A 24271-nucleotide genomic window follows, 5' to 3' on the forward strand; every position below is an offset into this window, starting at 1 on the left:
AATGTTTTCCAGGCAGTCTCACTTAGATCCAAAGCCAAGGAAGACATGGGTCTGGCTTATACTCCTTGTAGCAGCAAGGCCAGAGGTGATGCAGTGCCCTGGGCACCTGTAATTCAGAGCCATGTCTCCAAGATGGGTTCACTTTCTCTGACCACAAGGAATAGAGATGGGCTCTAGCAGAGCTTAGACTCAGAACATCATGGACAATAACTCTGAAGCTTTTTGTTAGGACAAGAAAGGAAGTTCTTGTTTTTAAAGTACGGGGACTATATTTGGGGATGATCATTCAATTCTTGTTTCCCAGCAAGCCTCTGCTCCTTAAAGATGGGGTTGATGATCCTTAGAGCTGTTCAGGATGAACTCCCATGGAATGCAGGGCACCTTTACACCATCGATGGTCTGAAAACAAGGCCAAGGTGGAGRCTGCAATCTATGACCATCACTGCTTGTCCCCTTGGGTCTGCACTGCATAATCAGTCCCCACCTGCAATACTGCAAATCAATAGCCAAGGAGAAGCCACGCAGGCAGCTCCACCTGCACTCAAGATTGCAACTGTAAGCACATGGGTGTGAGATGCTGCTTGTCCACTCAAAGGCAGAAGGGGGGAAAGGGCTTCTTTTCCCCTTGGACAGTATCCAAAATTGCTATCTTTCCTTGTGCAGCGCAGCTTCCACCCCAGCCCCAATCAATGGCCACATCAACTGAGATTAGGACAAGCTGTTCTTAGTGTATAAAAATCCCTGGTGCAGACTTCAGCTCCACTTCCTCGTCATTGTTCAGGGAAGCCCCCAAGCAAACCTGCTCGCTCAACACGATGGTGCACTGGACAGGTGGCAGCTCATTACCAGCATCTGGGGCAAGGTCAGTGTGGCCAACTGTGGTGCTGAAGCCTTGGCCAGATAGGTCTGGCTCCGCAGCATCTGCTCAGTGGCCACCCTGGATGGAGAARTGCTGCAGTTGCAGGCAGGGAGCGTTAACGGTGTCTGATTCTCTGCTTGTGTCCTCCCATCCCTCTCTCCCCAGGCTGCTCATCGTCTATCCCTGGAAAAAGAGGTTTTTCTCCTCCTTCGGCAACCTCTCCAGTGCCACCACCATCCTTGACAACCCATGGTCTGTGCCCATGGCAAGAAAGTGCTCGCCTCCTTTGGGGAAGCCATGAAGAACCTGGACGGCATCAAGAAATCTTTTGCTCAGCTGAGCAAACTCCACTGTCACAAAATGCACATGGACCCCAAGAACTTCAGGGTGAGCGATGCTCAGACTCCAGTCTTAACTGAACAAAGAATTCTGTTCTCTGGAAAGGTCTCTGGGGGCTTCTGGGGAGCCTCACAGTCACTGAGAGCCAGGAATAAAAGTCTCTGAGGGTGCCTGAGCCTGGCAATCAGCTGTGATCAGGGAGGAGGGGAGAAGGAGGAGTGAATAGGTATATTCAAGGAGAATCGGCGGAGTTATGGATTAGAGATCTGTGAAGCAAGGGACCCGTGCAGGTGACATGAGTGTGAGTGAAACGCCGAGTGGCATATGTGCAGCCTGCAGAGTGAATGGAGGAGCAAGCAATGTTGGCTTGGAGCAGCCAGAGACCAGAAGGGAAGAAGCGGAGGCAGGATTTGAAGCGAAGAGCTGATCTTGGGTAGGAGGGAATGGTTAAACTGAGGGAGAAAATAAACCCTGTCATTTCTGCAGAAGGAAGGGATCTGAGCCAAGGGAAAGAGAGGGGAGGTAGGGAAATGAAAGGAGAGGACAACCCCATTTGAAGCAGAGAGAGGACACTGGCACAGAARGGAAAAGGAGGGTGTTTGGGGAGGAGGATCCAGCACATCCAGGCCCCCTGGTGAGTGCCAGAGACTCAAACTGTGCAAGAAGTTTGGTGCTGCCCTGGGTAGCAATAAATCAGTTCCTTGCTTTGCAACAAATCCTCCAAAATCTYGAGTTGGGCTGTGGTCCCAGGCACGCAGGGTGGCTGGTCAGTTCGTTTGTCCACGTGTGGACTAGAGCAGTGCGACTTGGGGCAAAAGGCGGTGCTGGACTAATGGCCTTCTCCTCCCTTCATCCCTGCAGCTCCTGGGTGACATCCTCATTATCGTCCTGGTTGCCCACTTCAGCAAGCAGTTCACCCCCGCCTGCCAATCCGCCTGGCAGAAGATGGTCCTTGTCGTGGCCCACGCGCTGGCCCGCGAGTACCACTGAGCCCCCTGACCCCTGAGCGAGACGGGGAGATCCTCCCACCTTCTGGACACAGCTATGCACCAAGAAATGTCCTTCCGTTCTCCTGGGCCCTAATTGCTAAATAAACACTAACTGCTTCACTCACAAATRGGTGTCTGCCTCTGTGTGGGAATGGGGGTGCAGGGACGACCCAGCGGTGCTGGGGGAACAAGGATGCCTAGGTCTATGGGACAATGTAAGCCGTTGCTGGCTTTTATGCTTTCATGCAAGTGAGACCTGTCTAAGCAGGGAAAATCCAGCGGAACRTCCAAGACCATAACAAATAAACACACAAAAAAGGCAAATTAAAACACTCTGGTGGTTTATTGAGAGAGCAGGGAACATCACTGTGTTTAATGTTTTAAGTCTTTTGCAGATTAAGTGGAGCAATTCTTTCTATACAAATGTGCAGTGGGACAAGTGTCAGTGAGATTAGGTCCATTGCTTGTAATTTCTTTTAGGGAAGGGAAAAGGTTATTTTGCTCTTTGTCTGAATTGTTATTATTCTCAGAGTATTAAAGGCAAAATGTAAAAGACACAAGTATCTTTTATGGCCAAGGATGGTAGTTTTATGTACATGAAGGACAGAATATCCGTTTCCCCTGCCCCCTACAGATAACACCCCCCTAGGACCCAGAGAGCAGCCCCGGGGACACACTCGGGGCGTCCGTGCGGTGGGTTCCTCTCCCCCAAGCGCTCACACCCCATTATCGGGGAGAAACAGAGGGAACGGTTCCAAAACAGGTTTTCAGTAAGCTCTGCAGCTTCCTCTGCAGAGGGCTGGGGGATGCCTGTGCTGCTGGAGCAGCAAGACTCCTGTGCACGCCTGGCCCAAGACTCCTTTGCTGCAGCCCCATCACAAAGTGAGCAGCTAGAAGACAACCGGTGCTCCCTGCCCCACCATCGGCGAAAACAACTCTTGCTCCTCCTTCGTATGTCAAGTCACCAGGAAAGGCACTGTCTCCTGCCGTATATAGTTCCCAGTATAGCCAGTCTTCCCCACCTCCCTTGGGGCCTCTGCAAGCTGAGATCGTCCTGCTAATGAGTGTGCCCCTTGCTATAATGCTTCCCTCCCAGGCTGCCCTTCTTACCTCTTGCTAACAAGCTCTTTGAGGCAGGAGCGCTCTCTGACTGCAGTAGACATTGCCTATACTTTTCTTGGTGTTACCTTGGAGTTAGCAAACCGTCAAATAATAAAAGAGAAAGAGGAGAACACAGGCTTGACAGGCTCTAACAGAAGATGAAGAAGGAGAAATCACTTGCACATACTGGGGCTTTCAGAGGAACAGACCCAACACCCCCAGGTCCTGGTCTCTTGCCTCACAGTAATGCAGTCCACCACGGCTTTGAACCATCTGAGGGGCACCAGTGCAGCCCAAGCCTTGCACACACCTTCCTCCAAAGGCTTTTGTGGGGCTTGCATGGTGCTTTTGCGTGGAGGTAAATGCCGCAGAGGTGGCAACGGGTGGTGGTGGGGAGGGCGGCCCATGAGCCGGCGGCAGCAGCGGTGGCTCTGGGCATTTTGCCCCGGGCCCCACCCTGACGCCGCGTCCCCTCCCTCGGGGTGCCAGGGCTGCTGGGCCCCTGGGTGCAGCCAATGGAGGGGTGCGTGAGGAAGAGGAGGGGCCCGATGGAGTGTATAAAAGCGGGGACGGGGAGAGCCGCTGGCCAGCGGGTGATCCCCTCGGGAGCGAGAGCCGAGACTTTCTCCGTACCTGCCTGCAGCTACACGCTACCCTCCATCCAACACCATGGTGCAGTGGACAGCTGAAGAGAAGCAGCTCATCAGTAACCTTTGGGGCAAGGTCAATGTGGCTGAATGTGGTGCCGAGGCCCTGGGCAGGTAGGTCGGGCTCCTGGGCACCAGGACAGAGATGAACCTGTTCCTTGGAGGATGTGTTAACATTGTCTGTGTCTCTGCTTGTGTCCCCCCATCCCTCTCTCCCCAGGCTGCTCATTGTCTACCCCTGGACCCAGAGGTTCTTTGCCTCCTTCGGGAACCTCTCCAGCGCCACCGCCGTCCTCGGCAACCCCATGGTCCGCGCCCATGGCAAGAAAGTGCTCACCTCCTTCGGGGAAGCTGTGAAGAACCTGGATGGCATCAAGAACACCTTTGCCCATCTGTCCGAGCTGCACTGCGACAAGCTGCACGTGGACCCCGAGAACTTCAGGGTGAGTGATGGTCCCGTCCAGGGTCCCCCTGCCTGTCCCGTGGCCTGCCTCCACCCGCGAGCGTCTCCCCGTGTTTTTGGCTGCGCCGCAGTGCCCAAGCGTGGGGGCTTGCACTGCTTGGGGGGGGTGCAGATGTGGAGTTCCTGTSAGGAGGGGCCTCCCTGGAGGCTGGAGGGCAGGTTGAGGGGCAGGAGAGGAGGGAAGGGGCATCCTGCAGCATGGAAAAGCACCAAGGGCTGAGTGGCTGTGGTTACACACAAGCCATCTGGAGGGTGAAAGCAAGGATGGAAAGGAGAAGGAAAGGCGGTGAGGAGGTGGTTTAAGCACGGAAAGGGAGGAGGAGAGAAAAGTGAAAGCAGTTGTTGGAGCAGGAAGAGGTTTGAGCCAAGGGAAAGCAAAGAAGCAAGAGCGAAACCTGGCATGGAGAGCAGCAATCATCGAGACGCAGCAGCTAGATGCCAAAAGCAAAAGAGGGTTGGGACTTAGAGGGAGAGGAAACTTGGGCTCCCACATCTCTGCACCCAAGAATTTCCTAATGGGGAATAAACCCCGGCATCGACCACCGAGGCTGGCAGGGTTTCCCCCAGGTCAGCAGGAGCTCCGCTGCTAATGCCAGGGCGCCTTGCACCGCACCATGCACCAGCTCCCTGCCACTCAGCACAGGTACGCCGCGGCATCTTCTGCTTAGGAGAAACCCTCAAATGAAGTCAGAAGGGAGAAAGAAAAAATTTCATCAACAAAATCCCTGGAGAAGTTTTGGTTACTCTTCTCCTGGTAGCACCAGAAGGAGCAAAGCTGGTCTGGGGTCAGTGGTGGAGCTGCAAAGGAGGTTTGGACCCAGYGGCTCAGTCTAGGCAGGGGCTGGTGCATTTTGTACTTTAGTGCATTGAAAGYGCAGCTTGCACTTCAGACAGAACACAAGGATTAATCACTTTTAAAAAGCTGAATCTTTAGAGAACAAGGTTTAAGGYACATCTTAAAAAGGATCAGAGGATCCAGGGAGATTTTTAAGCCTACAAAACACCTGGAGGTTTGCCCAGGGCTGGTGTGAGTGCTTGCAAGGGGATCTGAAGGCTCCCAAGCGCTGCTAACCTGGGGGTGTTTCTGTCCCTCCAGCTCCTGGGTGACATCCTGATCATCGTCCTGGCTTCCCACTTYGCCAAGGAATTCACTCCCGAGTGCCAGGCTGCCTGGCAGAAGCTGGTCCGCGTGGTGGCTCACGCTCTGGCCCGCAAGTACCACTAAAGCGCTGGCAGGAAAACTTCGGGAAGTGTTTTCCAGACACGTTTCAGTGCACCGGCTGAAATGCTGTTCTGGAGCCKACAGCTTGTAACAACCAAATAAAATTCATCCCGTGAAGTCTCCACTGCGTGTCTGTGTCTCTGCATGGCRTGGAGGGGTTGGAGGGCCAGGGGCATCCACGGGGTGAGCTCCAGGAGCGCAAGCATCTCCCTCCCAGGGAACGAACGACCAGCCTCTTTTGTTCTCTCTTGTCTCTTAAGGGATGGTGTGGGATTTGCCTGCGCTCTGGAAATTGTGAAATCTGGAAATCGTGCTCACGCACCAGAAGCATTGGGTAGACACAGCTCTGCTACTGCTACATACGTGCACCACCACCCCCAGGAAAGTTTGCATTATGGAACCAGCCTGTGTTTTACTGTAAAGCATGGGTGTTTTTTGGCAGGTGTGGGGAGCTCAGGGGATTCATTTTTTTTTTTAAGAAAGATAAACAAAGTGAAGACTTTGACCCACCCCAGCTCATCTCTGGCATGAAGCCTATAAGAAATGAACTGACTCATGCTGGCCTAGCAGCGAGCTGGGTGGGGGCAGTTTATAGATAAACATTTTGCACRTTGCTATCAAGACCTGTCCAGACCTTGTTTATGCGTTTCTTCTTCACCCTACACCACCCATTCTGCAGCTTTTTAGGGGCCCAATCATGCCAATAGCGGTGAATATTAATAATTTTAATAATAATTTTCTGGCTGTATCAGTGGATGCGCTGCACGTGCAAAGCTCTTAGGGCGTCCGCAGAGCAAGACTCCTTAGCGGAGTTTGTTCTTGGCAGGTAGGCACCTCGGTCATGCCCAAACTGAGCATGATTCAGCAAAAGCAGCTCTTAGCTGAAAGGACATGCTTGCATTTTAAAGRGAAAAAAGAGGGCATAGCTATATATTCCAGTATCTCTGCCACCCTGTCTATACTCTGTGCTAGACCTGCATYGCCTGCACCCATCGACATCCCCCCTCCTGCCCCGCTGAAAAGTGTCRAGCGAACCCCTAAATCCTCCTTCTTGCGCCCAGTGCTCTGGGGAAGGGGGACTTTGTTTCTGGTGTCAAGACAGACATGGAGTACATGAGAATATAATTTATGAACTGCTATTATTATTGTTGCTGTTGTTATTATTACTATTGTTACTTTTATTATTATTACTATTACTACTATTACTACTGTTATTATTACTATTGTTATTTCTACTTGCAATGATTATTATTATTACTACTACTACTACTATTATTATTATTAAGAATTATTAAGTGCTTTCCTCCCTCCAGAGAGGCCGGGCAGGCACAGTGTACACTGTTTTTACCAGGTGTCTGGGGCCACAAAAATTAGTCAGATTCTTCATTTAAATTGCTTATAGATTTCAGGCAGAAATGACTAAATTACTTGAACAAGTAGGTCTCCTCCAGCCACACTGGCAAACAAGGCCACCAGACCTGTCACTTTGGACCTCACGGGTGAGGAAAACAGGGAAGGAATGGGCTGCTCCCCCTTTCCTGCTATYGGGGCTCCCATTTCGGGCACCTCCCCCCCAGGACCAGAGGTTTCCACCCTCCAGGACCTGGCAGCCACTGCAGCACGGGGCGATGCCCTGCATGCGCTGCCAGCACCCATGGTTTTGCTCCCAGTCCTCAGCCCAGCTGGGGGATGATACCCCCCCCCCGTTCCTATCCCCAACAAGCAGATCCACCTGGATGCATCAGATCCGCCTGGATGCATCCTCTCCTGATGCACATTTTGCCTCCTGTGCAATAGCAGCCCGGCCCACAGCAGCACCCCACCACAGGGAGCCAGCAACCCCCCCCCAGGCAGCTAAAAGCGATGACCGAAGCAGCCAGGGCTGCCACGCTCTGGCTGGCTGCTGGCGCGGCTGATAAGACGGTGCGCGGTGCCAGCCCTCCCCAGCACAGGGCTGCCRGAGCCGGGGCACCAGCAGCAGCGAGGCTGCGTTTTTCCTTGCTCTTCTGCTTCCCCCCCCCTACACCCGATCCCCATGTATGCAGCAAGGCAGCGTTCGTCTCAATTTATCGTCATGCTCTAGCGCACCAGCCCACATACACTGAATTTTCTTGTCAAAAGACAGATGTTAGCAACTCTAATGAAGAATTTTCAGTCCTTCCTCTATGAAAAAAAAAAAAAAGTTCTACCACATAAGGGGAAAAGGAATATTATTAGACTGAAAAAATCTAGCTCAGTATTTTCCCTCTTTCAACTGATTTTCCTCCCCTTCCTGTATTTTCAGCAAAAGGCCAAGAAGACTCTTAGCAGGAGATGGAGGAAGGCAAGCCCAGCTCTCTGGACAGGAGCTTGGTCAGCTCTTTAGCCCTGCTGGGGCTTGGTCATGCAAACACCCTCCTCTTACACTGCAGCTGGTCATCCTACCTGCTGGGAGAACAAGACCCAGAGCCTCTTACCTATCCCAATCCCAATCCCATTAAAACCAGTAGGAAGCCAGTGGTTTACCCCCAGCGCACTGGGATCAGGCTCACAGCCCCTGTGTCTTCAGCAAGGACTCTGGTTCTTGGGGTTTTATCTAAAAAAAGAGTGCACTCAGGAGTTGCACAGGACGAGCAGTTCACCTGGGGTCCAAACACCTCCTCCTGCYAGAAGAGGCTGGGCACAGCCTGGCTGAACTCGAGGAAAGTGTAAAATGCACCAGCTTTGYCAGGGAGAAGCACTCTGGGGACCGGACAGCTCCGAGATGAGTTTTTGCTGCTTTTTGTGTCCCCCTGCAGCAGCAAAGCTTGTGCTAAAAGGCTGTTTTACCTGCCCTTTGTGGAAGCGGATTAAAGCAGACCTGGGGTGAGAAGGGGGATCCTGTTTGCCCCAGCCAGCAGCTCTGCATCTGCTTGGTCATGTTATAGCTGAGGGGAGGATATCTGGGGGAGCTGCTACCTATTCCCAAAGGAAAAGGAAAACACCCTGGTGAATTTCTGTTAGAGGAAGAGGAAGAATGATTCATGCAGAACTTTAGCCACAGAGCCTAAGCCCCCTTTATGCGATTATAATGTCCCTCACACTTCCTGGCGGTGCAAGGTGACTGCAGCCTTCCTGCAGCAAATGTGCGTGTAGCAGAGTGGTTTGCTTGCGGCTGCCCGCTGGGTTGCTTTGCCGCCGGCTGCAATTTCATGGGGGAATTCATCACTTTGCTATCAGAGGCTAAGGCAGGGCAGAGTCCACCACTTGGAAGAGCCAAGGCACAAGGCTCCATGCTCCACTGAATCCCMTCCGTGTGTTTTAAATTGCAGTGGGCTCCCACACAGTAGCTTGCGCGGCCCTCTTTCTGCAGAGGGGTCCACCCGTGGCAGCTGGAAAGGAGAGATGCCTGCCCAGCGGGGAAGGGATAAAGCTCTTGAACTCGGGATAACCCGAGGCCTCTTCTCAGCCTGCCACACCCTGGCTATCCCCTCTCTGTTCTCCTGCCATGCGGACCCCCCACCCCGGCCCCAGCCAATGACCCCGCAGCGCAGGACGGGGAGGAGCGGCCGGCAGCAGATAAAAACCTCCGGGGGTCCGCGGTGCAGCTACAGGGTCTGTGTCCTCCTGCAGCTCTGAGCAAAGCCGCCTCGCCACCATGGTGCACTGGACAGCCGAGGAGAAGCAGCTCATCGCCAGCGTCTGGAGCAAGGTCAATGTGGAGGAATGTGGTGCTGAGGCCCTGGGCAGGTAGGTTGGTCTCCTGGTCCGATCTCCGCAGCTGTCCTGCATGCAGAAATGCTGCAGTTGCAGGCAGGGAGCGTTAACGGTGTCTGTGTCTCTGCTTGTGTCCCCCCATCCCTCTCTCCCCAGGCTGCTCATCGTCTACCCTTGGACCCAGAGGTTCTTCGCCTCCTTTGGGAACCTCTCCAGTCCCACCGCCATCATTGGCAACCCCAAGGTCCGTGCCCATGGCAGGAAAGTGCTCACCTCCTTTGGGGAAGCCGTGAAGAACCTGGACAACATTAAGGCAACCTACTCCAAGCTGTCCGAGCTGCACTGCGAGAAGCTGCACGTGGACCCCGAGAACTTCAGGGTGAGCGATGCTGGCAGCTWGAGCCCCTTCCCTGCAAAGTGTGGGGATCACCAGGTTTTGCTTTGAACCTGGAGGGAGTGCCCACAACAAAGCTGTCCAGGGGGACTTTCTGTGGTCTGGTGGAGGCAGAGCACCTGTGTAATACCCAAAAGAGACAACAGCTATTGCAGGACTGTTTGCAGGAGAGCAAATGACTTTCACAGAGTCCCATTTGTAGTACCAGTGGAGCACTGGGGAGGAGAAGGTATTGGAAGGTGCTTGGTTTGGGGACAAAAAAAGCAAACTCAGAGGAAGAAGCAGCATGGGTTGGAGGAACCTGTGGTGGAGGGAAGCTAAGCAGATCATTTAAGAAAATTATAGTTCCTACAGCAAGATAAGCAGCTAACCAGCTCCAAAATAAGAGAACAGATCCCTGTCTTGTCCAGTTTGGGCTGCCTGKCTGGCTGGCTCTTTCCCCTACACTTTAAAAAGAAAAAAAAATTTTGACAGTTTTCTTCRTTTGCACTGAAATTAAAACATAAATATAAAGCATTTTGCAGAGTGGGGTTTAGGCCAAATTGCTTTAGGATGCCAAAAATGGGGGAAAATAGTTGACTTTTTTCAAAGTTTTTTTTATTTCTTTCTTTAAAGAGCAAAGCACAAATTGGCTTCTCCAAATCCAGAGCTTTCTATGGAAGGACTGAGGATTTTGCCTTGGTAGTCCCAGGGAGCGGGGAGTGAGCCAGTCCCTGTAGCCAGTCTGCAGCACGTGGGCAGGAGGGCTGAGAAGGGACAGGAAGGTGTATAGCACGCAAGAGCCCTTGGAAAGGGGRAATACAGCCTCAGAGAGAAGTCAGGAGAAGGAAAATGTGGCCCTGTGGGCTGGAGGGTGCTGTCTGGGAGGGGATGGACGAGACGGGGTGGCAGGAGGATCCRCTCACAGGCTGCACGTGAGAAGGGCAGAGCAGAAGGAAGTTTGCAGGAGGAGAATCGGGGAGACAAAGTTTGCAGAAGGGAAAAAAAYTGTTAATAATCAAAGAGAAATGGCAAAACAGGGTGGGGAGAAGCCAGGGAGAGAGCAAAGCCCTCCTTGCTGAGGTGCCTCCCATCCCCACTGCCGCAGTCAATCCGTGCAGCACTGCCCCAGTGGTGCCCAGTCCCTGCTCCTTCGTCCACAGAGGCACAACGCAGTGTCCACGCTGCACTAACCCTTCCTGTGCTTCCTTCTTTCTCCTCCAGCTCCTCGGAGACATCCTAATCATCGTCCTGGCTTCCCACTTTGCCAGAGATTTCACCCCCGCTTGCCAGTTTGCCTGGCAAAAACTGGTCAACGTCGTGGCTCACGCTCTGGCCCGCAAGTACCACTGAGCCTCCCAGGACCAGCTGGGTGAGGAAGAGTCCCTGCTCCACCATGAGTGCCTCCGGGCACAGGGAGATGCTCTTTGGGCACTGACATGCTGCAGCTGTCRAATAAATGCCTCCTGAGGCCGTATCTGCAGAGTGTTCCTGTCCCTGTGTGCTGGGGAGTGGCAGGGCGCAAGGGGGGGGGGGGGGCTCGTGCTGTCGATGCAGTGGTTTGCACGCATGGGTGGACGGGTTGTGGACCGGGAGTTTTCTTAACTCCGGAGAGTGCTCTCATGTGCGCGCCCATGCATGGTGGGTCTGGGAAGAGAAAACCCATGCAACGCATCTGCTGTGGAGCAACACGCTGGCAAAGGGCCCTGGTGCCCGAGAGCATTTCAGGGTGGGTGATAAGAGTCATCAGGCATCACAAAGAATCCACAGCTGTTCTCCTAGCTCTAGATTCGTGGGAAATAAGGTGAAGCTCACACTCTCCAGAGCACACACTTCCCAGTCAACCCGTCGCTCCCTGCCTTCCTATCACCGTTCAGCACCCGCTCTCCCTTTTGTCCCTCCAGGAACTGGCACCTTCCTTACCCTCCTCTAAGTTTGCAGGAGATGCACTGTCTCTTTTTAGAGCAGTTGATATATTTAAGAAAGGAGAAAACYTGTGGACTCTTTTCCCTGGGAGGTCCAGAGACTGTCCACCTTTTCCAGCTATGTCAGCTGGCCTAACAAAAGGTGCTGCTTCCCCAAGGGTGATTTATCATGCTAACTCACACAGCAGACATCATTAATCTCCAGGGACCCTCAGTCCCAAAGTATCCCCCCTTTCCAGGCTGAGGGCATTCACTTGCCAGCATCACCCTGTGAGCAAAACCTACTACACTAATTGGTATATGGGCTTTGGCATGTCTGGCCCTCCTTCCAYCATCTGATGGGCCTTCATGGTGCGTAGAGCTACCTGTGGGCTGCAGTGGGCCAGGCTTGAGTATTCATTCACTGGGACAAGGGTGACAAGTTCCATTTTTATTAGTTATTTTATTAAACAAAACAGGAAAAACAAAAAAGAAAAACAAAAATGACCAAAACTTGAAAACAACAGAACAATTAGTGAGCTAGCTCCTGGGCAGATGGGTCCCAGCTGCCACAATATCTAAGTCACTAACTGATGGGCATCAGGCCAGTGCAGACAGCTGGGGTAGGGATTACAGCACAAGCTAAAGTCTGCGATCCTTAACTCCAGTAAAGGAGTTCTCATGCTTTTTGGGTCAGCAAGCCCCTGCTTCCAGCTCAAGTGTGCAGCCAAAACAACAACCRTCCCACGATTCAGGTTCCTGGAGTTTCCAGGGAGGATATGACTGGTTTTGGCTGCSACCTTCCAAAGGCATGCCCTCACCCCACCTGGACTCAGCAGGCTTTTCCTCCACAGCCAACATGTATGGTTTTTTATACAGAGAATAGAACAGTTCCTGGAAATACTCTTCAGCAAGCAACAGCACAGCCTGCATGCTGCCCTGGTCCAACCCCATAGCTGACCCTGCTTTGAGCACATCGTMGAATAGAGACCTCCTGAGCTCCCCTCCCACCTGAATTATCCTGCAATTCCCCACTTTGAGTTTTCAGGATGCTTGCTTGCCTTTCCTCACATGTGGCTTATTTTGAAGGGCTCCATAAACAAACCAGTCTAAAGATGCCTTTATAAATCTGCTTTGTTTTGATGATCTGAATGATAGAGCTGAAGGGAGGTGGGAGGAGGATATAGATGTTGCCCATCACCATGTGGAAGATGAGGGTTAGGCCAAAGGGTCAAGGGACATGTCAAGAAGCACAGCTGTTACCAGGAAGGACAGGGAGTGGAGAAGGAAGAGTGGAGCCAYGCAGGGGTAGAGCCAGGAACTCCATGAGCCAGGACCACAGCGCTCCCAGCTGGGTGAAGAGGCACAGTCCAAAGCTGGCCAGAGCCAGCATGGAAAGGATGTGATATGTGGGCTGGTAGAGGCTTTGGTTTGCTTGTATAACATAAGGAATAACAGGATTTCCGGTGCTGACAGTGGTGTAAACCGGGGTGGAAATCCAGGGGTAAGCTGCTTCCCACCTGGGTAAACTGCTCAGCAGGAAGGCTTGACCTTGAGGTTGGTTGCCTGAACTCCCCTGTGCTGTGCTCTTGACGTGCTCCTGCTGCTTACAAATTGCAAACTGCGCAACTCAGATTTGGATCAAATGTTAGTTTAAAATGATGAAAAAAAATCTGAATCACTATGAATTACACCATGCAGCCTTGAAATGAGGGGAATCTCTCTTCATCCTCACTAGCAGGCTGATGGATTAATCTCCTCTTTCACACCAGCTTTCTTCAAATCTGAGACAACACTGCAAACCTTTGACAAATGAGCACGCTGTTTCTTTGGAGAGAAAGTCAGGGAATTTCCATTGACAGCACAGACTAGTAAGTGAATGCTTTACTTGAGAAGAGGAGCAGAGGATTATCCCCTATAAATTGGTTGGAAAAATAGTATTAAACTATATAAATCATAAATTGTTGTAAAGAATGGTGGGTTAATGACACATCAGTCACGTGCATATTTTGATGGATGCCTGCAATTGTCAAGTTTTCTTGCCGAAAATGAATAGCAGACCCTGAACAGAGGGARGCTGTGGGATTAGCGGCCAGGAGCTGTGGGCGCTATCTCTGTCCTTCCTTAGTCGTCGGGACACATCACCAGTCCTTGTGGAGCCTGCCCTCCTGCAGACATACTGCAAAGGCCGTGGGCTGACAGACAGCTGTGAAGATGGAGTCACCCAGGTTTGCAAAACATGCTGAAAGTGTCAGGTGGAAGATAAAATTTATTTTGCTCATAACAGATATTGCATGCAGTTTTTACAAGTGTTAAGAAAAAGAATTAGTCATACATCAGTGACAGGATAATTAATGGAGTCTGCTATGAAAAATATTAGGGATGTGAGTTTTATGCTTATCAGAGAAGAATACTYGTTTTCTCTAAACTGAAACACTCTCGTTAACAGCCGTGGCATATTGCCTGTCTACTGGGAATGAAACTTTAAAAACTCCTGCCGAAAGATATAATGGATTAATAAAACTTCAGAGCCTTTAAAGGAGTTATCATCCGAATTTTAATGTCAATCTAAGAAGCATGCTAACTGGAGGACTCTCAGATATCATTACCTCATATCTGTCCTGATTCCCACAGTCACCAGAATCACAGGAGCAGAAAAAAAACATTTCTCTTCACTTTCCAAGAGAGTAAAGCCAAAATATTCTTTAACTGACTCTGCGCTGCCCCTGCTRGGGTTATATATAGTGTAAGGCGTGATCATGTGTCTCTGCAGGGAATGCTTCCCTGTCAGAAATGTCAGCATAACAGAATTTCTAAAGGCAGGTCTTGCAGCTAGTGAGTTTTGAATATATTCATAGCAATATGCAGGCATCCCTGTGATATGCTTGTTGTGTTTTCACGCATGACTTGAAATGAGGATAAGCTGTAATGTACTTGCTTTGATTTCATAAAAGATGCTTTATTGATTTTGAGATGTAAATAGAGGCATTGCTTCCTCCAAGGCATTGCTTCCTCCGGGAAATTGCTTCCTCCAAGATACAGTGTGGAAATAGCCAGGCTAGCTAASGGCGTTTGTTATTTACGCTGCCCTGTATGCTGCAGAGATACTTGGACAGAAAACGGGTCTGTCAGTGAAACAAGGGGGATTTGTGCATGAATAGTTTCATTTTTCCCACGTGTAAAATAACTGCTTGGCTGAAATGTGCTTATCAGATGACATTTCCAAAGGATACCTCTCACAAGATACCTGTCCTTTCATATGCACAAAACCCTTATCACCAAGGACAGCCAGACCTTAGCACCTCCCCAGCTCGCTTGCAAGCATCTGAGCAGGTTTGCACATGCTTTGCCCAGCAGAGAGGCAGCTCCCCGGGTGAAGGGGCTTCTTGCACGAGGGCTTTGCTGAGTCAGTGCTCAGAAAGCCTCTGYCCGGTCCCCTTCACCTCCTGCAGGTGAGACCATATGTGTCTGTGCCTCACCTGTGCCCAGGTCCCCCCCAGTCCCCTCTGCACAACCCCACCATCCTCAGTGGGTGCAGAGACCTGGATTTTTAGAGCTGGGTTGTAGCAAAAGATTGCGAAGACTGGCTGGGAAGAGGGCCACAATATTTCTCCTGCATCCCGAGCAAAACCTGAGGTCATGGCAACTGCAACACTGCTGCAAAAGCTTTGAGAAATATCACTTGTATATTAAGAGATTTGTGATCCCCCTTAGTAACCTTTGGAAAAGGAGGATTTGAAACACCAACGTGATTTATCCTATCTGATCTGCCTTCGTCATTCCTTTTCTCCTCTTCCTACCCTCTGTTTAGTGCTCTTCCAGGCCAGATTATATTTAACGAGAGAACCAGACACATGCTCATTTTCCATCCCAAACCAAAAGTGGTGGGATAAAGTTTTTTGAAATGATGAAGTATGAGCTTCTTTTTCATATCCAAGGACTAACTGGGCCTTAAGTGTAGTAATTCTCTCATTATTGACACAAAATGAACACAGAAGCCAAATTATTTTTGTTCTGTTGGCAGCCTTATATCACGCATCCCTCAGTCCCATGTTCCACCTCACAGAAACGAAGATTTCCTGCTTAGACACCCAGATATTCACTATGCAGTAACAAATGGAAAAAGAGCCCATTTAAGGCAACTGGGCAAAATTAAGAAATAAGTGTATATGTCTTTTGCAAATCTCACATTCCCTAACATGGTATCTCTGAAGGAGATACACACATGCACCTGTGGCCACAGCAGCATTTCTGTGGCCAGTGGCTGTGGGGGGTCCTCTGGGTTGCATCTGGGGGTGGATGCAGGACAAGTCCCTGAGCTGTGCCCAGGATGGCTCCAAAGTGATCCTGTCACCGCTGCAGCAGTGCTCAGAGCTGCACAGACCATCACCCTCCTAAATACTGGAAAGCATCTGCTTGGATCCAGGAGACTTTTTGCAAATGGGTTTTCCACAGGTGCAAAGGTGTAAAGGCGTACCTTGTTTCAACCAACATTCAGTGATGAAATCTAAGCAGTGTTTCCAAAGAGCCATGTCTCCACAGCACCCTCAAACCTATCTGGCCTGGTGCAGAGCAGCAGTTTCACCCTAGAGCCAGCACCTTCAGCTGGGGCAACAGGTCACACTCTAGGGGCCTCAATGTGTCGGTGAGATCCCCACCAGCTATATTAGGAGATCAGAAACTCAGCGCATGCGTGGGCACCTGCATGGAGACAGTGAAATTTAGGAGCCTGGATCTGGAGCTGAATCCCATCCAGATGTCTTCTTCATTTGAAATTAATTGCAGGACTAATTGCCTTTGTACAGTGTCTGTCATTTGAAAAATTTATCTTTCTATTAAAAGAAGAAAGAAAGAAAAACCCTGTGAAAATTASATTTTTTTCTGTGTGTTTCTTGATCAGCCTTTCATAAACATTTAGGATCCTTGTGGTTGTTCTTGCAGCATTTACCCTTATGATGCTGCCATGGTGGTGGCAGATGGAGGTGCCATCGCACCGCTGGACTGTGCGGCTGGTTCGCCTCAGCCCCTGCAGAAGGTCCCAGGTGACCCTAATTGGTGCTGAGATTTCACATGGGCATTATAAAAACATACAGTTTCCTCCACATGTGAAACATCCAGGCATGAGGGTGATGCTCTGTCCTGCTGCCTTGTCTGCTGGAGGACTTGAGCAGAGCAGAGCAGAGGTGAGGACATCTGAAGGGGCAACACCTTTTCGTATGTAAGCCTCGGTTCATCTTGATGTTTTAATTTTGAAAGTGTCATTTTCTGTTCAGATTTTGTGAGAAAGGATAGCTCTGGTTTGCARTGGGTTGCTTACTTATCGCTGTATATTCCTACAGCTATTTCATGCTCTCCACCATCTAGCCACCCAGGTAGCTATTACCAGCACACCCCTTGTGTGTTTATCTATCTTTCCTCATATGTCTTCATCAACTATTTGTCTCTCTTCCTGACACAGTCCGTTGTCTGCTCCTGATGTGTTCCCCGGCCACCTTGCAGAGACACTGCAGGAATGCAATGTAAGATATACACTGAAAGAGGGAGGGGGCATTTCTATAGAGAGCAACAGCTGGTGCTATAACAACACATTTCAGGCAGGATTTAAAGTTCTGAAGTCAGTCTCTAAGAGCTGTGTTTCTTCAGGAGATCTTTCACAAAATATTCCCCATCTGCTGATGGGACGGTGTCTTGCTCCTCCCTCTGGAGCTGGAGCAACACAGCAGGTGAACCGACTCCTCTAGTCTCACTTACTGCGAGCCTGGCAGGCGGTGCTGCGAAGCACGACCAAGGATAGCTGAAGGCTCGGTGTTCAGCCTCAGCAGGAGCCGAGCATCCGCTGGAGCCAAAAGAAGACCCACTCCTCCCCATTAGGGCCGCACTGCGCTGTACTGTGTAAATGCACCATGTCACTGTGTACAGATATACTGCTCACATGTTTCACCAAGGACAAAAATGAAAAGCTGAGAGGGTGAGGGGAGCAGAAGAGGAATATTCCTTCTTCAGGCTTCACTGCAGAGCAGGACCAGTCCTCCCTCCTCCCCATCCCAAACCTCAGTCTCCGCCACTGYGGTAGCTGGAAAAGCAATGCTAGTCTTTTCCCAGTTTAATGGACATTCACTCAGATCAGAACAACTGATGATGCACAGAGTGAACAACATAAACTTTTATTTTTGCAGATTGTCCAAAGCACATTTAGAGATGATGAAGACGGGGCATGAGTTCAAGACTGTACACCCAGATTCAGGTACCTAGATCTATTCATGCTTACAATAATCAGAGCACTCTGGCAAGCTGTCTGCTAATTTAGCTTATCAAGGCAATTATTTAGCTGGCTAAGTAAGAACCGGAGGCACAGATGTCTGGAGCTTTGTCTGAGATGTGGGGCAGTTGGAAATAGACTAATTCCATTTTTTATGACACATTAATGAGTTTAGCCAAGTGCACCCAAATTAAACAATGCCACGTCCCCTGTTTGCATAGGCAGATCGAGCGTGAAATCCTGGAGTGCTGAGGGCTGGGAAAGCTTGACTTGTTCCATACCAACGACTGTAGCCCCTGAAGAGAACAACAGGCAAGCCCAGCAAATGCTTGGGCAAGCAAATGCTTGCTTTCCTGAGCAGTTCAGTCTATAGTTGTGTTTTACAACTTTTTTTTTTAATCTGCAACTCCCAAAAGATGCAGATTTTGTATACAAAATGTAATCATTTTGACAAAAGCTTTGCTTTTATTAGTTGTATTTCACATACCCCTCTTTCTCCCTGAGGCACCTGGAAGCCTTTTGTGAATGGGTCTGTAGAAGAAATGAGAGCTGGATTTGTGTACACGTTGCTTAACTTTACACATAACTATTAGCTGTAATAACATCACTGCTAAGAGTTATAGTTGCTATATATACCRCTAACATGCATATCTACTGAAACACCTGTCACTTCTACTGGCTTGATATGCTGTCAATAAAAACTGTAGTAATGGCAACAACAACTACAATAATAAATAACCTCTAAAGTAAAGGAAAATAATAATGTTCTAAATTTTCTGATGCCTTATGAAAGTTAGACCTGCCAGACTGCTCATGTCCCCTCTGGGATCAGAGTGGGTGATAGATAAATTTCAGCAATTGCTTCTGTTTCTATAACTCCTGGGAGCCCTTGTTCTTGAGCACAACCCCGTTGTGCCAGGCGCTGCACAAACAAAGGACAGAGAAAAGATTTCAGCCTCTTCCCCTTCATCTTTGGCATAAGGATAGGTTGAGGAATAGCAAGTGGGTGCAGGTGGAGGACAAGCAAGACTGTATCTGGCAGCAATCAAGCCATGGTCAAAACTCAGCAGCTAGGTAGAAGGAAGTGGAGACGGTTTGCAGGGAGCTCCAAACAAGGCATCCTGCATGGGACAAAAGGCCATCAGGGACTGAGAGCCAAGATGTGAAGAGGGCTGGAGGACAGTTTTACCTGGGGGATGGAGGGGGAAGGCTGCAGACAGTTTGTGAACTTGATGTGCCTGGGTGTAGAGAGCTGGAGAGAGACTCAGATGGACGTAGCAACCAGGGCCTGAGTGACAGGGCAGGACAGTGGTGTTGCTTACAGTGACTGAGAGAAGAGACTGCAGCAACGTCTTGGGAGGGGTGCAGTCCTGGTGCAATAAAGAATGCTACTATCTGCTTTACAGATGAGGAACCAAGGGGAAATGAAACCGGGGCAAGAACTGAATCCAGGGCTCCAAAGTTCTAGCCTCTGGTCCAGTACATCTTCAGSGAGGAGAAAAGAAATGAGATCTTCACCCTGAGTCCTCGGATTGCATTCTGCTGGTAGTTTGCTTTCATCTCCCTGCGAAATCTTATCCTATGTTACCTTGGAATATTAATAAAAAAGGAGGCCTTCAGCTCAAGCAGGGCTTGAGCCTGGAGCAAGTATGTCCCCAGGGAACAGCAGTGATGCCCTGGCCTTCCTGCTGGTAGGCATTCCTGGGCTGGCTGATCTCCACCGCTGGGTTTTCATCCCTTTCTGTCTGATGTATCTCATTGCAGTGCTGGGAAACTGCACCATCCTTCTGGTTGTAAGAACATATCAAAGGCTCCATGAGCCCATGTACTATTTCCTTTCTATGCTGGCCACCACAGACCTGGGTCTGACCCTGTCCACCCTGCCCACAGTGCCGCATGTGTTCTGGTTCAATACCATGGAGATCAGCTTCCCGGTCTGCCTCACCCAGATGTTCTGCATCCATGCCTTCTCCTTCATGGAGTCCTCAGTGCTTCTGGCCATGGCCTTTGATCGCTACATGGCCATCTGCTACCCACTGAGATATTCCTCCATCCTTACCCCTACAAGGATTGCAAAGGTTGGACTGGGGATCATCTGCCGATGCACTCTGACACTGTTCCCGTTAATCTGCCTTCTTACACGGCTGTCATTCTGCAGGTCCCATGTGCTTACTCACTCTTATTGCCTGCATCAGGATATGATACGGCTGGCATGCACAGACACCACACTGAACAGCCTTTATGGCTTAACTCTAGTGCTGCTGATAGTGATCCTAGACCCAGTGCTTATCACCGTGTCCTACATCATGATCATTAAGACCGTGCTGGGCATTGCCTCCAGAGAGGAACAGGCCAAAGCCCTGAACACTTGCATATCTCACTTCTCTGCTGTCCTGATTTTCTATGTCCCCATGGTTGGCCTGTCCATTATACACCGGTATGGGAAGAATGCTGCACCCATTAGCCATGTTCTCATGGCCAACATTTACCTTTTCGTCCCACCCGTGTTGAACCCCATCATCCAAAGTATGCAAACCAAGCACATCCGCAAAGGCATTGTTGAGCTTCTGTGTCAAAGGCTGGCCTGGCCTGGCCATGGCCAGCAGCTCCAGAGGCATTAGGAACTGGGAAGCTTGACAAAATGAACAGCATAGACAAAATGGGACAGGTCAAATATAAACAGGAGGCTAAAAGAGCTAAAAATCAATGGGAAGAGTGCCTTGCCAAGGGTGCTCACACTGACAGTTAAATGTTTGGTAAATTTATCAAAAGCAGCAATCCAGCCAGGAAACTGATGAACTACTTGCTGACCAAGTGTGAGAGTCTTGCTTAGAGCTGACAAGGCCAAGGCAAAGAGGCTCACTGAATGGCAGAAGGATTACACCAAACAAATGTCAGTTCAATATGAGTAAGCCCCAGGACCATGAGTCATTCACCTGACAGTCCGGAAGGAGTTTGGATATGAAATTGCAGAACTGCGGGACAGGGTGCATAACTCCACTACAAATGGTCACTGTGCTGGAGGACAGGGGATCACCACTTGAACTCCACCTGCAAAAGGGGCTCTAGAGGGGCTCCTGAGAGATATAAGAACCAATGGGTCTGATTTCTGTCCTTGGCAAGACAGTAGAGGCTATGAAAAAGAATAAGGTCACCAAGCATACAGGGAAGCATGATCTTGCAAAGAGTCAGCCAGGCTACTGCAAAGGGAAATCCTGCCTCCACAGTGCATCTGACTTCTGTGAGGGTGTCTACAAGCAGGTGGATCCAGTGGATATAATACTTCTGGGTGCCCAAAAAGTCTTTGACTAAAAACTATTAAAGAAATTAATTTGTAAGGGGCTTGGAGGAAACCTTCTAGGGATGGGAAGCTGGTTTAAGTAAAGGGAAGGTCACTGCCAGTTCAGAGAAGAGTCAGCAGAGAAGATCCCAAGGGACGTCTCCTAGGACTCATTTTATTCATCATTTTCATCAGGAAGCTGGACGAGGGAGTGTACAGTGAATTCTCAAAGCTTGCAGATGACACTAGGTCAGCCAGTGGACTAAGAAGAAGTCTCCTGTATCTTGGTAAGACAGTTTGAAGTCTAACTGCAAAAACAATAAAGTCTTGGCTCCACTTACAAGGTGTGCTTCTYTCTCCCCGTCACAAGCTTTGGAGTGTACCACAGCCCAAACTCACAGAAACACCATGCAACTTGGCATCGTTTCAGTCTGGGAAGTTATTGCRACCAGATCTGTGACTTGGCTCCGAAGTCCCACAGAAGCGCATTTGAAAGCATGGAGTGTGAGCACTGCTGCCTGAAGAAAATCTAGCTGCGTGGTGGTAGGTGTATGCAATCCACTTGTTTGCTTTGCTTTAACCAAAAAGAGGCTACAAAATAGGGATTCTTGCAGGGAATAACAGCAGCACCGACAAAACTTCTGGGTGGCTGCTGCTGCTACTTCTCCCGGCTGCCAAGAGAGACMAGGAAGCCCTGTGAAAGCTTCTCTGACCCCGTGCCCCGTCCTGGCCGCCTCCAAAGGAGGCTTTGCCTTGTTTGGCTCACAGCAGCAAAAGCTCAGCAGGCAACCTGTAAAGCACTGACAACCTTTGGGTTCTCACTCTGACTTGGAATACATAAGTACGTTTTGTTCTYTTTCTGTGATTTCCCTTAGGTATTCATGTGCCCATTCAGGCATCGGCAAATGCCARTGTTTCTTGCTTGCTTTCAACAGCGACAGGTTTTGGGAGGGGAAAAAAGAAGGCAGGAGTTTTCTTGGCCCCTCTCAGCCCTGCCTGGGATGGCRGATGCTCACATCCTTGCAGCCCCTGTGAGGAAGGATCGGGCCTCTGATGCGCAGCCCTGGCCACAGCAACTACCACTGCCACCAACAGTTTTCTTTTGCTTTAAWTACATAGCACTGCTTTGCCTCCCTGCTTTCTAAGCTCATGCCAGAGCAACCCTGTTCAAATCAAAGGACATGAAAGCAGAGGGAGGTATGGGGAGCAGGCAGGATATGGTGGGGTGGGTGAGAGCCACCCCAGCTCTCTGCTTGAGGGTGATGTGAGTGACGCAGACACCTGCTTTCAGGTGTTGTAGGTGGGAGCTGCTTCTCCCCTTGCTTTAGCACAGGCAGGAAGCTGCAGCTGCAGCTGGAGCTGTGCAGTGCAGTGGCTGAGCTGGGCCCATTCACACCAGCTCGTGATCTCRCCTGTCCCCTTGTTGCACAGGATTCTGCTGCGCCCACTACAACCAGAAGGTATCCTGAGCCCAGGGTTACTGCGGTGACATTGCACAGGCTCTACTTGCATCGGCTGCAGTGGGGTCTGCATTGATCCGTTGGGGGGTTTCTTAMGGCAGTGCCGATGAACCTTCTCAGCAGCCATGAGCCAGTTCCACAGCCCAGGCTGGGCTCGATGTGGTCTTGGTGCGTGGGAGCACTGGGCCAAAGGGAGACGTGACGGTGCAGCTCCAGCAGCACAAATCACAGCTGGTGGACACACCTTGTTCCTGCTGAAAATGTCACCTGGCTGCAATGAGAGGACTTTGGCTGTACCCCCGGGTTCCGAGACACTTGGCAGCCCTCTTATCAGTCTTAGCAAGTCTGGCTGCTTTTCTAAAACTCTTGGACAAGCAGCTCTTGCACAGATGTAGATCAATGCTCTAAKGCATGCAGAGATGGTTGAGCACATCTAGGAAGCATCAGATTTTTTGGGGCATGTGCTTCAGGATATGTGCAGACACACGCACAGCCTGATCTTTCCTAGGTGGAAAGATCACCATGCTCATTCGGGAGGTGAGGAGCTCTGGGCCCAGCTGACTCCGGGTCATTGCACAGACGAGAGCCCCTTCTSCAGGGACCTCCATTGCTATGTCCTATTTGTCTACAAAAAAGGGACATTGCTTTGYGAGCCTCAGGTAGTCACATCTCCCACATTACKGRCCGGGAATGGGATAARTATAGAGAAGGCTGTAGCTGCTGCAGTGCTCCTTTCTTCAACCAAGAGAATGGTGGGAGCCCAGAAACACGATATACCTTACCTGCAGCACGAGGAGAGTTTAAAGATTCAGGATCCTCAACAGGCAAATGGATGACRGGGTGSAGYAGGCAGCCTCTGAACTGCTGTTCACCAGCTCTTTTACCATGTGCAAAAGCTCTTGGGCATTCTGTGTATTACATCAGTGCCATTTGGAAGTTAGGAGTTTGCATATGCCTCTGCGGATCTGTTTGGTTTTTACACTGTAAATGATGGGGTTTAGCACAGGYGGGACAAGAAGGTAGATATTGGCCATGAGGACATGAGTCAGAGGAGACGCATSTTTCCCAAAYCTGKRCACMATRGATACGCCMATCATGGGGATGTAATAAATCAGGACAGCACAGATATGAGAGACGCAGGTGTTCAGGGCCTTGAGGCGCTCTTCCTTGGATGCAATACTCAGCACGGTCYTAATGATCATGACATAAGAGAGGACAATAGACACTGAGTCTAGCCCAAATGTAGCCAGCASGACAMATAAGCCGTATATGCTGTTCACCTTGATATCTGCACATGGCAGCTGGATTAAGTTGGGGTGCAGGCAGAAGGCATGATCCAGCACATGGGATCTGCAGAACGGCAGCCTCCTCAGAAGTATTGGCAAGGGGATCAAGAGGACAACACTCCTCACCGTGAGCCCCAGACCAATGAGGCCTATYCGTGGGGTGGTCAGGACAGATGCATATTGCAGGGGAYTGTAGATGGCCACGAAGCGGTCAAAGGCCATGGCCCACAGCACYCCTGAGTCCATGAYGGAGAAGCAGTGAATGAAGAACATCTGAGYGAGGCAGGCRTCMAASCCRAYCTCCCGTGAATCAAAGAGCAGCACGCTCAGCACCGTGGGGAGCGTCGACAGAGACACACCAAGCTCTGCCACAGCCAGCATGGACAGGAAGAAGTACATGGGCTTGTGCAGGCT

At 50.3% G+C, this 24271-nt stretch overlaps 5 protein-coding genes across 13 annotated transcripts; 4 read left to right on the forward strand and 1 right to left on the reverse strand.

Annotated features, from left to right (window-relative positions):
* The first annotated feature begins 324 nt into the window (after positions 1-324).
* On the forward strand, positions 325-3445 carry LOC112962432 (hemoglobin subunit beta-like). The gene is given in 5 exon segments (XM_026058562.1): positions 325-555; positions 713-900; positions 1025-1104; positions 1107-1246; positions 2060-3445. Coding segments are annotated over 5 exon segments (768 nt in total). The 3' UTR covers positions 2189-3445.
* Positions 3446-3860: 415 nt separating this feature from the next.
* LOC112962434 (hemoglobin subunit beta) lies at positions 3861-5744 on the forward strand. Its single transcript, XM_026058566.1, has 3 exons — positions 3861-4049; positions 4156-4378; positions 5495-5744. The coding sequence occupies exons 1-3, from the start codon at positions 3958-3960 to the stop codon at positions 5621-5623; spliced, it is 444 nt and encodes a 147-aa protein (XP_025914351.1). The 5' UTR covers positions 3861-3957; the 3' UTR covers positions 5624-5744.
* A 593-nt stretch (positions 5745-6337) lies between these two features.
* On the forward strand, positions 6338-11142 carry LOC112962433 (hemoglobin subunit epsilon). 3 transcript variants are annotated; one of them, XM_026058564.1, is made up of 4 exons: positions 6338-6446; positions 9212-9328; positions 9452-9674; positions 10893-11142. In XM_026058564.1, the coding sequence occupies exons 1-4, from the start codon at positions 6376-6378 to the stop codon at positions 11019-11021; spliced, it is 540 nt and encodes a 179-aa protein (XP_025914349.1). In that variant the 5' UTR covers positions 6338-6375; the 3' UTR covers positions 11022-11142. The 3 variants fall into 3 exon arrangements, with proteins under 3 accessions (XP_025914349.1, XP_025914348.1, XP_025914350.1); XM_026058563.1 differs by lacking the exon at positions 6338-6446 and adding an exon at positions 7998-8464; XM_026058565.1 differs by lacking the exon at positions 6338-6446 and adding an exon at positions 8478-8724.
* A 2640-nt stretch (positions 11143-13782) lies between these two features.
* Positions 13783-20682, forward strand: LOC112962438 (olfactory receptor 51G2-like). 7 transcript variants are annotated; one of them, XM_026058579.1, is made up of 4 exons: positions 16687-16755; positions 17031-17091; positions 17749-17816; positions 19238-20682. In XM_026058579.1, exon 4 carries the CDS (start codon positions 19481-19483, stop codon positions 20450-20452), a length of 972 nt encoding a protein of 323 aa, XP_025914364.1. In that variant the 5' UTR covers positions 16687-16755; positions 17031-17091; positions 17749-17816; positions 19238-19480; the 3' UTR covers positions 20453-20682. The 7 variants fall into 7 exon arrangements, with proteins under 7 accessions (XP_025914371.1, XP_025914366.1, XP_025914364.1 ...); XM_026058582.1 differs by having other exon boundaries at positions 16693-16790; XM_026058583.1 differs by lacking the exon at positions 16687-16755 and adding an exon at positions 16907-16944.
* A 2742-nt stretch (positions 20683-23424) lies between these two features.
* Positions 23425-24268, reverse strand: LOC112962437 (olfactory receptor 51I2-like; the record flags this gene model as incomplete). The annotated part of the gene is made up of 1 exon (XM_026058578.1): positions 23425-24268. A coding segment is annotated over one exon (777 nt), but the record flags the coding sequence as incomplete, so codon positions are not given.
* Between the last annotated feature and the right edge of the window lie 3 nt (positions 24269-24271).

The sequence above is a fragment of the Apteryx rowi genome, unplaced genomic scaffold (assembly GCF_003343035.1).
Source record: "Apteryx rowi isolate R43461 unplaced genomic scaffold, aptRow1 scaffold_1483, whole genome shotgun sequence".
NCBI lineage: Eukaryota > Metazoa > Chordata > Aves > Apterygiformes > Apterygidae > Apteryx > Apteryx rowi.

Coding starts and splice junctions, on each gene's coding strand:
- LOC112962438 (XM_026058586.1), top strand. CDS start 19,481: ATGTCCCCAGGGAACAGCAGTGATGCCCTGGCCTTCCTGCTGGTAGGC.